The 15,126-nt window shown below is 36.6% G+C and overlaps 1 protein-coding gene across 2 annotated transcripts in view; it reads left to right on the plus strand.

Moving 5' to 3' along the window:
* Positions 1-15,126, plus strand: part of STT3B (STT3B, catalytic subunit of the oligosaccharyltransferase complex) — a 102,699-nt gene that overhangs the window by 85,632 nt on the left and 1,941 nt on the right. Inside the window, exons 9-15 of one of the 2 annotated variants that reach the window (XR_002338187.1) lie at positions 520-674; positions 2,996-3,207; positions 5,371-5,558; positions 6,492-6,663; positions 7,844-9,786; positions 9,829-10,117; positions 12,180-12,392. Coding sequence is in view for 1 of the 2 variants with exons in the window: in XM_003132088.6 (XP_003132136.3) it covers positions 520-674; positions 2,996-3,207; positions 5,371-5,558; positions 6,492-6,663; positions 7,844-8,017; positions 10,004-10,117; positions 12,180-12,392 (1,228 nt within the window). In the remaining variant the exon portion in view is untranslated. The remainder of the gene's footprint in view (positions 1-519; positions 675-2,995; positions 3,208-5,370; positions 5,559-6,491; positions 6,664-7,843; positions 9,787-9,828; positions 10,118-12,179; positions 12,393-15,126) is intronic. The other variant, XM_003132088.6, reaches the window with a different exon arrangement.

Consider the following 15,126-nt stretch of genomic DNA (forward strand, 5'->3'; position numbering starts at 1 on the left):
ATGGCATGATTTCATTCTTTTTATGGCTCGGTAGTATTCTATTGTCTATATGTACCACATCTTCTATATCCACTCCTCCGTTGATGGACATTTAGGTTGCTTCAATGTCTTGGCTGTTGTAAATAGTGCTGCAATAAACATTAAGGTGCATGTATCTTTTCGAATTATGGTTTACTTTTTCTTCAATGTCTTGGCTGTTGTAAATAGTGCTGCAATAAACATTAAGGTGCATGTATCTTTTCGAATTATGGTTTACTTTTTCTTGCTTTCAAACAGTAATTGACCACTTTTTATAACCGTCCTTAGATAATTCTAATTTTTGGAAGGGCATATTGGTTTGGTTTTTACCAGCGTGTGTCAGATTTACTTCCAGTATAGGAAGGTTACATTGAAATATACTTTTAAGCAAAAAAAGGTAAGGAACAGGAACCATATCTACAATCAAGGAAAATTTATTCACCTGAAAGGAACTCCTGTTTTATCATTTAATTTTAAATAATGTTAATTTTTTAATACCAGGTATGCAAAAATACACATTCCAATTATTGCATCAGTGTCAGAGCATCAACCTACGACTTGGGTATCTTTCTTCTTTGATCTACATATTCTTGTGTGTACCTTCCCAGCAGGCCTCTGGTTCTGCATTAAAAATATCAACGATGAAAGAGTATTTGGTAAGAGATTTTTTTAACAAATACTTTAGTATTGTTATTGAGATTCTTATTTCATTTTAAAGCTTTGTTTTTCTTTGCTTGACTCTGCATATTTAAGTAAACTGTCCTCCTTTATTTTGCATAAGTGCTCAACCAAGGAAAATTCAGTGATTTTGCCTTATATGTGCTCTAATTATTAACTGTTTGAACTAGTATATAAATTTTTTGTTCAGTTGTTTTCTGAGCAGTTAATGTAATTATAGTCTGTGGCTGAGAACTGGAAATTACAAGTTTGTTGACAGCAAACTTCATTTTCTCAATTCTGATTAAGTAGGAAGAAGTTTGCAGGGACATCATTCATCATTGAAATTTCAGTGCAAAGTGCATCTTGTTATGGATTAAGAATCACCTTTAAGTAAATACCCTCTTTGCTGATAGATTTGTATAATTTCCAACTAACAAGACTTAGAAATACAAACTATTTTAAAGCCATTGTTAAGGATCTGACATTCAAAATATAAATGAACAAAATAAGCAGATACCAAAGACTTTTACATAATTCAGTTATCACAAGAAGTATCCTGTGACTATTTTGCATGTGATAAAACCTGTAACTGAAGAAAGCTCTGTAATAAACACAGGATCACACAAGCAGATAGTTTGTACAAGTCCGGGGCCTGAACTATGAGTTATACTCAAAAGTTACCATTCCAGAAATGAAGTCAGGAGAGGTAAGATAGCATCTACATAGATTCTAACAAATGGATGACATTCACTCAGTCTTTTTTAGTTTGTATAGGTCAGTGGACTCTGGGTAAGGCCACGTTAATACTACATCATTCAAAAACATCTAGCTTAAACATGTTGCCCACTCATGATTTCACAGTCCCAATTCTAGGTATATCCCTAAGAGAAGTGAGTGCCTGTGTCCAATAAGGACATGTTTAAAATGTACATAGCAACTTAATCCATAGTATCCCATTATTAGAAACATTCCAAATGTTATTAGCAGTAGAATAAAGAGATTTTTATGTTTCTGTGCGGTAGAATACAACGCAGCATTTAATAAGAGGGATAGCATGGGTAAGTAAAAGAAGCCAGTACAAAAGAACATTTTTACGTAATTTTAGTTCAATGAAGTTTAAAAATAAGGAAACCTAAATTACTGCTTTGAAAATCCAAATAGTGATTGCCTCTTCTATAGTGAGGGGGAAAGCAGTTATTCATTGGGAAGAGGCTTGAGGGGATCTTTCTGAGTAGATATGCAAATGTTCTGTATTTTGATATGGGTATTAGTTACACAGGTGTGTGCATATATAACAATTCATTGAGATAAACTGTATTTTTTAGTCTGGAAAAAAAATGTGAATTAGTCTCAAATTAGATAAGCACTAAAATGTCTTAATGACTTTATAAAGTCATATTTATAGCCTCTAGCCAGAAATGATAGAGCCTTTCTCATTCTCAGTGGTGGGTAAATTATCTGGAAAGCTTTGGCCTTTGGAGATTACTTGCACTTTTTTTTTTTTTTTTAAGTCTGATGACAGTAACTTTACAAGTTCCTCCTCTGGTTAATAAATTATATTCTCATCCTATTCTAACTTTAAAGCAGGCTTCATGTCAGTTCTTGGCACAGACTTTTCAGACTTTATTTGATTCTATAAACTTCCTGTGCCTCATAATATAATTCACCATATATATATAAAAAATTCATACACACACATATATGCTTTTTTTTTTTTTGGTCTTTTTAGGGTTGCACTTTCTGCATATGGAAATTCCCAGGCTGGGGGTCGAATCAGAGCTTCAGCTTCCGGCCTACACCACAGCCACAGTAACACCAGATCTGAGCTGCATCTTTGACCTACACCACAGCCAACGGCAACTCTGGATCCTTAACCCACTGAGCAAGGCCAGCGATGGAACCTGCATCCTCATGGTTACTAGTCGGATTCATTACCACTGAACCACAATTGGGAACTCCCCAAATATTTTTTCATTTGTTATGGATTTTTTTAATATGTAATGCTGTTGGTAAATAATGAATTGTCTCATTACCCATAATTAAATTAATTAAAATAATTAAAATAATTAAAATAATTAAATTTGAATCATGGTACATTTCTTTAAACAGTTGACATGTAATGTTTATTTGGTCAACACTAGTTAAAATTTCTAAATATGACTTTTAAATTGGTTGGTATTACTAATTTAAAAACAGCCCTTTTATGAGAAACTTGTCTGTTTTTAGATTTTGTTTCTAATGTAGTTGTAAATATTCAGTTGAGTTTCATGTAACCCTTTTCTCTTCTGAAGTATTATGAGAGAATTTGTCTTTGCAGTTGCTCTGTATGCCATCAGTGCTGTCTACTTTGCTGGTGTGATGGTGAGGCTGATGTTGACCTTGACTCCAGTCGTCTGTATGCTGTCTGCCATTGCCTTCTCTAATGTTTTTGAGCACTATTTGGGGGATGACATGAAAAGGGAAAACCCACCTGTGGAGGACAGCAGTGATGAGGATGATAAGAGAAACCCAGGAAATTTGTATGATAAGGTGGGAAATTTAAAGTAAGGCCTTTAAAATTTTCATGTGCTTTATTTTTCCCCCACAGTAAGAACTACACATATTAAGAAATATGATAAAACAAGAATTTAGACAAACTGACATTTGGCTCTACTGTTTTCCTCAAATTTTGAATCCTGGTTGGTCTTTTAGCTCAGAATGAGAAAATAGAATGTAATATAAAGAATGTAATCAACTTTTTGGTTCAGGTTCTATCTAGAACCCATTTTTTGAGAGCAAAAAGCTGGTGTTCTACTAAATCACATAAAATTTAGGACTGTAAAGCCTTCTCTGAAACCATGTGCACAAGTGCTTATCCTTGAGGTCCACATTCAGTGTAAATGTTTTAATTTAATTGATTGAATAGTGAAATAAAGAGAATAAAGTGCCTTTAAAATAAGATGCCTCTGTGGAGTTCCATTGTGGCTCAGTGGGTTAAGAACCTGACATGGTGTCCCTGAGAATGTGGGTTCCATCCCTGGCCTCACTGAGTGGGTTAAGGATCTGCAAGCTGTGGTGTAGGTCACAGATGTGGCTCAGATCTAGTGTTGCAGTGGCTGTGTGGCTATTGCATGGACCTGCAGCTGCAGCTCCAGTTTGACCCCTAGCCCAGGAACTTCCATGTGCCTCAGGGGCAGCCCTAAAAAGAAAAAAAAGATTTTTTTACAAAAAGATGCCTTCCATTTGTTAGCAGTAGGTATCCGGCCAATATATGTAATTCACTTTTTTTTTTTTTTTTTTTTTTTTTTTTTTTTTTGTCTTTTTTGTTGTTGTTGTTGCTATTTCTTGGGCCGCTCCCATGGCATATGGAGGTTCCCAGGCTAGGGGTTGAATCGGAGCTGTAGCCACCAGCCTACGCCAGAGCCACAGCAACACGGGATCCGAGCCGCGTCTGCAACCTACACCACAGCTCACGGCAACGCCGGATCCTTAACCCACTGAGCAAGTGCAGGGATCGAACCCGCAACCTCATGGTTCCTAGTCGGATTCGTTAACCACTGCGCCACGACGGGAATTCCTGTAATTCACTTTTAATTTCTCAGCTAACAGAGCAGGATTATATTTAGTGCAAGTGTGGAAAAGACTTGTAAGAATTAGAGTAGTTGCCTTGGATGATATATTAAATTTTACTCTATTAACTAGGTTTTTAGATACCAATAAGTGATGAATCTTTTCCTGTATGAATATTAACTTTAAAATTCTTTATTTCCTTACTATTATAGGTTCAATATAATTCATACAAATTAGTGTTAACAAAGCATATACTTGCTTTTGTGTTTGTGGTTGTTATGTTTGTTTGGTGGTTTCTTTTTATCTTTAGGGCCACATTTGTGACATATGGAGGTTCCCAGGCTAAGAGTCAATCAGAGCTGTAGCTGCCGTTCTACACCATAGCTAATGGCAACACCAGATCCTTAACCCACTGAGCAAGGCCAGGGATCAAACCCAAGTCTTCATGGATACTAGTCAGGTTTGTTAATCACTGAGCCATGACGGGAACTCCCTATTTGGTCCCTTGCAGTTTGGGACCTATGATTATCTTCTTTTCTCCCAGTTTTTGTTAAGGTTTTTTGGTTTGTTTTTGTTTTTAGATTTTGGGTGTTTTTTTGTTGTTCTTGGTTGCTTTAAAAAATATAATCTTAATTTTAACAAGTCTATTGATTTGGAAATCAGAAAACTGATTCTGATAATTCAGTTTTTTCCTGTACTAAAGTCCTGTATGGTCTGGATTATAACTGGGCATTGATGGTTTCAGGATGAGGAGTACAGATTTTATAAGAAAAATTTGCCAAAGTAAGATCATTTGGTTATCCCCTTTGTATTTACATAAAACAGGAGGACTGTTGAATCTGAAAACTGCTTCTTATTGGAGATACTTTGCTCTGCAACCCAATCCTGGATTGGGTATAGTTCAGAAAGTACTCTCATTCACATTTGACTTTAGAATCTACCTTGATAATTTTTAGAGAACATTGTATCTCTCTCTCACTCACTCTCACACACACACACACCCCACACGTGAATTCCTGATTGTTACACATTTTCCTTCTGAAAGAATTAAATTAAGAACATTCTCCATACTTCTCCTCTTTGTGTGTCTTAATGAAAGCAAGTCAGATGGTGAATTTATCTAATCAGTTTTTGTATTTTCAGGCAGGTAAAGTGAGGAAGCATGTAGCTGAACAGGAAAAAACTGAAGAAGGGTTAGGTCCTAATATAAAAAGCATCGTTACCATGTTGATGCTGATGCTATTGATGATGTTTGCAGTCCACTGTACCTGGGTCACAAGCAATGCCTACTCCAGCCCAAGTGTGGTCCTGGCCTCTTACAATCATGATGGGTAAGAAAACAGCTTGACTGCAAAAGTCTTTTTATACCTACCCGTCCCCCTCAATCTCAAAAAAGAGAATTCAGATGTGTATGAGGCTCTGCATTTAAATCTACCATGCCTGCCTGCCTGCCTGCCTCCCTTCTTTCCTCTCTCCTCCCCTCCCTTCCCCTCCCCTCCCCTTTTATTTTTCTTCTCAGCATGAGACTCCAACCATCCCCTTTGATGGGAGTAGATAGTCTTTTTTTTTTTTTTTTTGTAAGATTTTTATGTTTTCTATTATAGTTGATTTATAATGGTCTATCAATCTGCTCTTTAGCAAGGTGACCCACACACACATATATACACACACACACACACACACACTCTTTTTCTCACATTTAGATAGTCTTCATTGTATTTCATGCTCTTTTCCAGAATATCTTTGCACACATAAGATATACATTAGCTTTTCTCAAAGTGTTATCCTTGGACACAGCGTTTCATCATTACCAGGAATGCATTAGAAATACAAATTCTTGACTCTACCTAAGCATGTTGAACAAGAAACCTGGGGGTGAGATTCAGCAGTCTGGGGTGTAATAAGCCCTCTGGTATTTCTGATGCAGCTACAATTTAAAAACAGCTGGTTACTGCTTTCCTACATCCCAACCCCAGGTTCTGCTTCACTTGGGTGCTTGATATATTTGCACAATATCAGGCTCCACCCCAGAACTACCAAACCAGAATTTTCTCTTTTTATAAAATATCCTACTGGTTTGTATACATACTAAAGTTTAAGAAGCACTAGTCTAGCTCTTCATTGTGTACTTTTTCTCCTTACCATGGAGGCTTTTAACTACCATCCTTAAAATGTGAAATTATTTAGTGGCTTGGCACCTCAAGATTTCAAGTTACCATCTTCACATAAGATCTCATTTAAAAGAATATTGTGATTCTTTTCAGCACCAGGAATATTTTAGATGATTTTAGAGAAGCTTACTTTTGGCTAAGGCAAAATACAGATGAACATGCCCGAGTGATGTCTTGGTGGGATTACGGCTATCAAATAGCTGGGATGGCCAATAGAACTACTTTGGTGGATAATAACACTTGGAATAACAGCCACATAGCACTGGTAAGAATTTGATCAACAGAAAATCAAAAGTTTACAACTTTTTATTCACTGTTTGGCGGTCAGATTTCACTTGTGTGATTAAGTAGGGGAAATGGGGTGAAAGTACTCTTTGCTTGCTGAATTCTTAAGATACTTCTTTACGTGTTTATTCAATAAAGTGAGTTCAAGGTGTGATTATTTTGTTTTTAAGAATAGAATTTATTTAAGTATTCAGAATCGTAGGCTGATTACTGGCAGATCTCATGACATATTTTTAGCTCACTGGAGAATTAGGCAAAACCTGAAACATAAAGTACTGTACTTGTATTTTCCATTTCATAAATTAAGAGAAAATTTGCAAGTATGTAAGGCAAATGCACTGTTTTATGGGCATGCAAATTGTTTGCACTAACTATTAAATAAGTAAGTTATGTTAATTAAGGTCATCACCTCTCTGTTCTTAAAAAGATTTTAAATCTTTTAAAAAGACAACTGGGGTTAGCCAAATGAGTTCTGTTTGCATTAGTGTTGTAGCTAATCATTAGGTATTTGACAGTGAAGAGAAGAATATATTTGTGCTAGCTAGATTTGATGGTCATCCCCAGCCTGAGGTTGTAAAAAGTTCTGCTACTTCCTTTTTTTGGTTGGGGAGGCGCTTTTTAAGGCCGCACCCGCAGCATGTGAAGGTTCCCAGGCTGGGGGTGGCGAATCAGAGCTGAAGCCACTGGCCTGTACCACAGCCACAGCAACACCAGATCCAAGCCACATCTGTGACCTACACTACAGTTGATGGCAACACCAGATTCTTAACGCATTGAATGAGGCCAGGGATCGAACCTGCCTCCTCATGGATAGTATGGATTCATTTCTTCTGAACCACAATGGGAACTCCGAAGTTCTCCTTCTTCTAAGCTTACCTACTTTCATATTAAAATGTTAATTTCATGAGACCTAATTATTAGCAAGATATTCAGATATGTATTCTGACTTTGACATTTCTGCTATAACTGGTTATATAATAAGTGAGATGCTTATAAATCTCAGTAAATTTGATGAATTCATAGCAAATCATTTCTATAAAAAGAATTCCATGTAAATCAAACTCTTGAGAGGCATTCCATCTTAATGTTAAAATGTGCATTCATTTTTATTTTAGTGTATTTTGGGACTAAGTACACACATTCACGTTTTTTTCCTATAGGTGGGAAAAGCTATGTCTTCAAATGAAACAGCAGCGTATAAAATCATGAGGAGTCTGGATGTAGATTATGTTTTGGTTATTTTTGGAGGGGTTATTGGATATTCTGGTGATGACATCAACAAGTTTCTCTGGATGGTTAGAATAGCTGAAGGGGAACATCCAAAAGACATTCGGGTAAGAAACTAGATCATTCTAGGTGTGTGCAAGACAGCTGACAGTGTCCAGGTAACCCTCTTATCTTGCTGATTACACCCTATTTGTTTTTATCATCCTGTCCCCCAAATGAGTCCCTTACTCTGACTTTACTGTTTATTAAAGCATTTTTCCAGGCTTAAAACTTTTGAAACTCAGTATTTCCACTCTCCCTTTTGAAGCAGTCCTTGTCGAGATTCTTGCTTTTACTCCTTCATAGCCTCTCACTTCTGGACTTTGTCTCCATTTTCATCACTTCCACTCTGGTAATGACCCCTGTGCTTATAAACCCGAGATAGGACAGTAGCCTTGAAATTGCTGTCTTTGACTTCGTCTTGTTCCCTCTCCCAGTCTAATATGACACTGATCGGTGTTACTTTCCAGCTTTTTTGAAAGCCTTCATTAGTTTAAGGAAAGGAGCCTTTAAGCCTGACAGATGTGAGTTGGATCTAAACCCTGCTGCTGTCAGCCTGGTGCTGAAGGCACATTGTTTTCAGCCAGTCAGCATTGTATCCTCTGAGCACTAGGTCTTGTTCTAGGTTCTAGTGTTACAGTGGTGATTAAAACTGTTTCACTTAGCCCTAATGGGAACGCCAGGAATAATTCATCTGTAGTGCTGTTGTGAGAATTTATAGTAAGGTAGCAGAAGCCTCAGCCTAGTCGCTGGTTTGAAGTAATCTCTGTAAGAAGTAAAAGTATAAAATCCAAACTTTGTGTCTCAGAATGCAACCCCTTAATACTTTCATTTGCTGGCCTCTCGACCCTCTTATCAACTTTTTCCACTAGCCCATGAAATTGGCCTCTGGTTTCTCCTTGATTCATTGGACACATGTATTTATACTCTTTCCTTCTTGGAATACCTTCCCTACCACAGATTTGTCCCCTCTCCTGAAGCCCTTCTCTGGTGCATCTATGTCTACTCGTCATCAGATCACATACAGCCTGCCTTGTAGGTAGATTCTGTCTTGTCTCTCACACTCAGCTGTGAGCTCATAGAGGATGGGCAAAAGAAGAGTCCATGGTAGTCACTTCTTATTTCTTACTGGAGCAGATAACTAGTAGCAAAATATACACCTTGTTCTTGCTTTTATTTCATAGTATACTATGGAGATATTTCTTTATAGAATATGTGGATCCCCCCCCCCTTTTTCTTAATCTGCGCAGTGTTCCATTGTGTGAGTGCACCATGATTTATATAACCTGTCCCTATTAATGAACATTTAGGCTGTTCCCAGTTTTTTAATCTCATAAAACAGTGGTGCAATAAGCAACTTTCTACACTCATCATTTTGCCCACATATAAGCATCTCTGCAGGATAAATCCCTAGACAAGGAATTTTTTTCTGTAGTGCCAGATTGGCCCTCTTAGAAGTTAATTTATAAATTTGATGATCTCCCAATAAAAATTACTGTAGGAAGTTTCTGAACACTCATCTTCCAAATAAAGAACTGATCTTAAAGCTCATATGGAAAAAATAAAGAACAAATTTAGGAAAACTCTGAAGAGGAGTAATGGGGTGGGAGTGGAGGGAAAGTTGGAGAGATCCACTTACCTGGTATTAAATTGTAGTATTGGTACCATTTTTTCAAAATTACTGAGGTTTCAGTGTAACATGGTTTAAAATCTGGTAGAATTGATCGCCTTTCCCTTACTCCCACAGACTATTGTTGTTTTTCTCTATTCTTGGATTCTCTTAAGCTGAGCTATAAAATACATCCATGATAGTTTTCTGGTTTTTTAAAGAGATCACATTAAATTTATTTTTTAGTATATATGCTGCTGAAGCGAGCACATTAAATTTATAAATTCATCTTCTGATACTACATTTTTTTGAGCTGTAACTAAACATGGATTTATGAAGATAGCTCAAAAATTAGTTCTTACAGAGAAATGAAATGGGGAACTTTAGCTTTGCATGTGATATATTAAACTGACTCAGAAACTTCTGGATTCTTTCTTTCCTTTAGGAAAGTGACTATTTCACCCCACAAGGAGAATTCCGCGTAGACAAAGCAGGATCCCCTACTTTGTTGAATTGCCTTATGTATAAAATGTCATACTACAGATTTGGAGAAATGCAGGTTAGTTACATCAGTTTTTGTAACTGGTCTTTATTCAAAGGAATATTTTAAGTGGTCTTGTTTGACCCTAAAAAACAGGATAATGATGTTTTGGTTGTACTGTAAAGAAAAATATGCTCGTCTAAAGATTTTTTTCTCCATTAAATTTAATTTCTGAAACATCTATGTGAAAAATGGAGAAGTATATTTTACATCAAAGATTGATTTCCAAAATGTTAATTAACATAGGCTCAAATCCAACCTTTGCTTGCCATCCCACCTTTTGACATCATGCTTTTGGAAGACATTGTTCTTCCGGGCAGAGGTCTTCTAGCCAGGAGATGGTGTGATCTTAATTAAGTTACTTTACTGTCTGGTGGGTAATACCTGAAATTAAGGAGTTGAATTATTTAGTTACTTCAGATATTCACTCTGTCCCTGTTCTCCATTACCACAGATAGCTGGGACTCTCTGGGTCAGAATTTCCCAGAAAATTAGAATGACATGGTACAAAAGACTAAGAGTCAACAAAATGAGAGAACGTGCTAAGAGGCCTTGTGGCAAAAAAGAGCAGACAGCAGACTGTCAGGATACCTGGGTTCCAGATCCCGCTCTGATAGATCATATAACCCTTGGTTGAATTGCTTTTTCCTTGTCTGAATATAGTGTATAGTGCTCTGGACTTGTTTTTTTCTTTTCTGAATATAGTGGGTTTGGACTGCTGGCTTCTAAGTTTCTTCAAAGATCTCAGATTGCATGTTGTAATACCAAGTTACACTTTTATACACCTTGAAACTTGCTGGCTCTAAACTTTCTGGTTGATGCTGAAAAGCAGAGGGAAAACTGCTTGTTTAAATTTATACAGGTACCAGGGATCAAGATAATATTTCAGCATTATTCATTTGGAATTACTCTGCAGGTGGCTTTGAAAAAAGAGACAATAATTTTATTACCAGATTCAGGTTTTCGTTTATGTTTTAATTTCTTTTGAAGGCTACTCCCTGGTCTCTAAACTCATGTTAAAGAAGAAGCAGTTAAACCATAGTAATTAACTACCACAGCAAATGGGTTAAAGATTAGTTTCTCTGTTCACTAATGATAAAATTGAAAGATGTTTTTATTAAGAGCTTTAAGCCATGCATCTAGCATGCATTCATTTTGATGCCTTTCCCTACTCAAGTATAGTATGTTTAAGACATGAGGTATAACTTTTCTATTTATATAGATATGCAGTAACAAGTTATTTCCCCCACTGGAGATTTGTTTATTTTTAAATTGAGTTTGTTATGTTCTTTGTGTCAACATAAACTTAGTCTGAGAATTTCTTAAAAATCTTCTCCCCTCCCTGCATATTTTCCTTTTTCATTTCTGGTTGCTCTTCCCATGGTTTGTTTTTTTTAACTTCAGTTCCCACTTTTAGTAAGGTTAATGTCACTGCTTACTTGTGCATTGGCTTAACAAATAACTCTGAGACAAAGCCACACTGAAAAAGATAAAGTCATCTTGCAGCCTACATCCTAGTGGAGGATACTGGTAATTTTAAAAGTAAAAACTTTAGCAGTGATCACTGTAGGCTGAAAGAATGAGGAATCAATGGAGAAGACTTCTCAACCATCAGTCCAAAGAAAACTATTTCCATGAAGGGATGGTATTTGGGCTGAGACCAAAGGATAGAAAGGCATCAGCCATGCAAAAGAGCTGAATGAACTTTGAGTATAAAAGGATAGATAGTGCAAGGCCCTGGGACAGAAAAAGGCCATTCTCTGTGTTTTCTCTGAATACTTAAAATTTTTCTGTTTTGTTTTTTTGTGTGTGTGCCTGCAAGCTGCTCATCCATTCTAAGTGATGAGTGATGATCCATTCTCAGTGAAACTCTAATTCTGATATATTTAAGTTTTCTCTCTTCCTAATTTCTTCCTATCTAGTTAGCAGCATAGGAGAACTGTTGATAATTATTATGTGTTATTCAGTTTCTGTTTTCCTAGTTTAAAAAGAGAAATTTGCACTCTGGTGATAATATTTATTGCCTTCTAATATGGAATGTTTTCCAGTATTAACATCCAATATTAATGTCACTTTGCAGCTGGATTTCCGTACACCCCCAGGTTTCGATAGAACACGCAATGCTGAGATTGGAAACAAGGACATTAAATTCAAGCATTTGGAGGAGGCCTTTACCTCAGAACACTGGCTTGTAAGGATATATAAAGTGAAAGCACCTGATAACAGGGAGACTTTAGACCATAAACCTCGAGTAACCAACATTTTCCCAAAACAGAAGTATTTGTCAAAGAAGGTAGGTGCCAAATGAAGTCAGGTGTATAGAGTCACTCAAGATTGGTTGGCTTGTCTGAAAAAATACTTATGAAAATTGCTAATAAGTTTTCATTTGCCAGATGTATAAAGACTAAGACTTATATACAAAGTAAATATCAAGCTAGTCTCCTGGGGGCATTCCTTTCAAACCCAGCACTTCAGGGATCCCTTGCCTCGCAACTGTTTCTGGATAACTCTCCATAGGGAAGTGTGGTTATCAGTTAACCAAGGTGAGATTTTTCCAGAGGCATTCTGACTTTAGTTTGTGCCATTGCTATTAGTAAGACTTGTTTATAAAGTAAGAAGTATCTGTGGCCATTGGTTTCTGAGCCTTTTTGAATCTAAAAATGCCCAACACTCAAAAACAATTGTGATTTGTTCATCATCTTTTGGTCAAAGCAAATTTTTTTTTTTGTCTTTTTAGGACCGCACCCATGGCATATGGAGATTCCTAGGCTAGGGGTCTTATCGAAGCTGTAACTTCTGGCCTACACCACAGCCACAGCAATGCGGTTTCCCAGCCACATCTGTGACCTACATCACAGCTCACAGCAATGCTGGATCCTTAACCCACTGATCAAGGCCAGGAGTTGAACCTGTGTCCTCATGAATGCTAGTCAGATTCGTTTCCACTGAGCCACAACACAGCAAATTTGCATAGCATTTTTTTCATGTTCCATTCTTAGTATGATGTTACTATATTGTGTGTTGAATAATAAATAAGTTTGAGTTGGTTTGAGTCCTGAATCCAGAAAAATCATTCGTCTTAAGATAATTATTTCTAGATGTAACTGTCATGGCAAAGCATTTAGGCAGGAATTGTGATAATCTGACTATTGCCCGCCTTCCTGTCATAAATATTTAATAAGGTGTGAAGTATGTTATTAGAGGTTCACTTAAGCCAAATAGATCTAATCTTTGCTATAAAAACTACTACAAATGAGTATGTGGCTTGCCCTCTGTGGGAGATGGGAAATAATGAGCAGTCAGATGAAATATTAAGATTGTATTTTAAGGTCCTAATCATGATAATACTAATTGTTATTAGACTGACTTCTGTCTTAAGTCTTGAAAGATGCTTATGTTTACATGGCTTGGATCAGTTATTTAAATCATTGAAGGAATTGTCAAGTGATCTAGTTTCTCGTAGGCACACGTGGTAGGAGAAACTGGTGAATCACCTCAGTGCAGAGGTCAAGAGCAGATGCTGCTGGCTTAGCACAGTCACTCCTAAAATATCTAAGCCCAGTTAAGGTCTACCTTTTCTGAAAAACCAGCCCACTGAACTTGCTGTCTGAATGATGATAGTGAATATTCTCAATCTTCTTTTGCCTTCCTATCATTTTCCCCAAATAAGTAAGTGTATGGATAAATAAAAATACATCTGTTTAATGTGCCCAAAACATGCATTTTAATAGCCAACAACATAGATCTTGAATTTCTGGTTTCCAGGCTTTCTAGTCTATTTTGTACTGGCAGGAATGCTTTTTATTTGCAAAGCTGACATGGCTGTGGCACTAGGTAGGAATTGTAGTCCAGGGCTGCCAAAAGACCTTCTGCATGGCTCACTGCTCCTAGAGAAAAGCACCCTGAGGGCCTAGTTACACACTTGCATACACCTGGGGCATTTTACAGGATCCTATAGAAAAGATTTCAAATTAGAAATCTGTAGGTAATGTTGATAAAGAAACCAACTCTTTGACCTGGTTTGAATTTTTACAAGTTGTGCACTCTGAAATTTTTTTTGCCCTAATAAAATAGAAATAATAAGGTAACATATATCATGGACAAGGTAGCAGTAGCGAATTTTTGTGACCTTATGAAAGATTACATTTTGCCTTGTGTTTTCATCTGTTAGAATTATAAATTGTTCTAAACTGAACATCATACATATATGTACATGATATAGCAGAAAATTTGCCAAGTTTTCTGAAATCTCCTTCAAAAATTGTATTTAAATGTGAGAATTGGGAGTTCCCTGGTGGTCTAGAGGGTTAAAGATCCGGCACAGTCAGTGCTGTGGTGTGGGTCCTATCCCTGGCCCAGGAATTTCTGCATACTATGGGTATGGCCCCCAAAAATAGAAAATAAAAAATGTGGAAATTGAATTGTGGGGTCTCTTGAGTCTTCATGCTCTGCTAACCCAGTGCTTTGGTGGTGCATTAAATTACTTGTTCCCCCAAAATGTTGCTTTTCTCTATATCTTTGGATATATCAGATTGTCAGGCACATGTGCCTATATGATTTATCTTGTGAGATTCTAAAATTGCAAACATTTTTGCAGTAAGTTCTACCACCACATTTGTAGTAATTTGTTTTATGTATACCACAGAACGTCATTTGACAGTATTTTAGTGGGATCTTGAAGTGTTAAGAAAAATGTCTTATTTTTTTAAAGATCTGTGAAATGCAAGGAATGTTACTGTTTTTTTTCTTGGTGTTTTTGTTTGCAGTATTTAAGTATTTATTTTCCTACCTAAATTGGAGAATGTGCCAAGTAGTTTTGTTTCTCTTTCATTTCTGTAGATAGGTATAGTCATTTTTTACACATAAGAAAATTGGGACTCCGAAGGTTACTAAGTCAATTTGTATTTCTGACACACAGCTAATTCTTGTAGACTATTAAACAAGGTGCATCATTAACATTTTCCGAATCCTTAGTCTAGTTATGTATTCTGTTATTACAGCTAAGCATTTAGTGGTTGAGAGGGGAG

Source organism: Sus scrofa, chromosome 13 (genome assembly GCF_000003025.6).
Source record: "Sus scrofa isolate TJ Tabasco breed Duroc chromosome 13, Sscrofa11.1, whole genome shotgun sequence".
Taxonomy (NCBI): Eukaryota; Metazoa; Chordata; class Mammalia; order Artiodactyla; family Suidae; genus Sus; species Sus scrofa.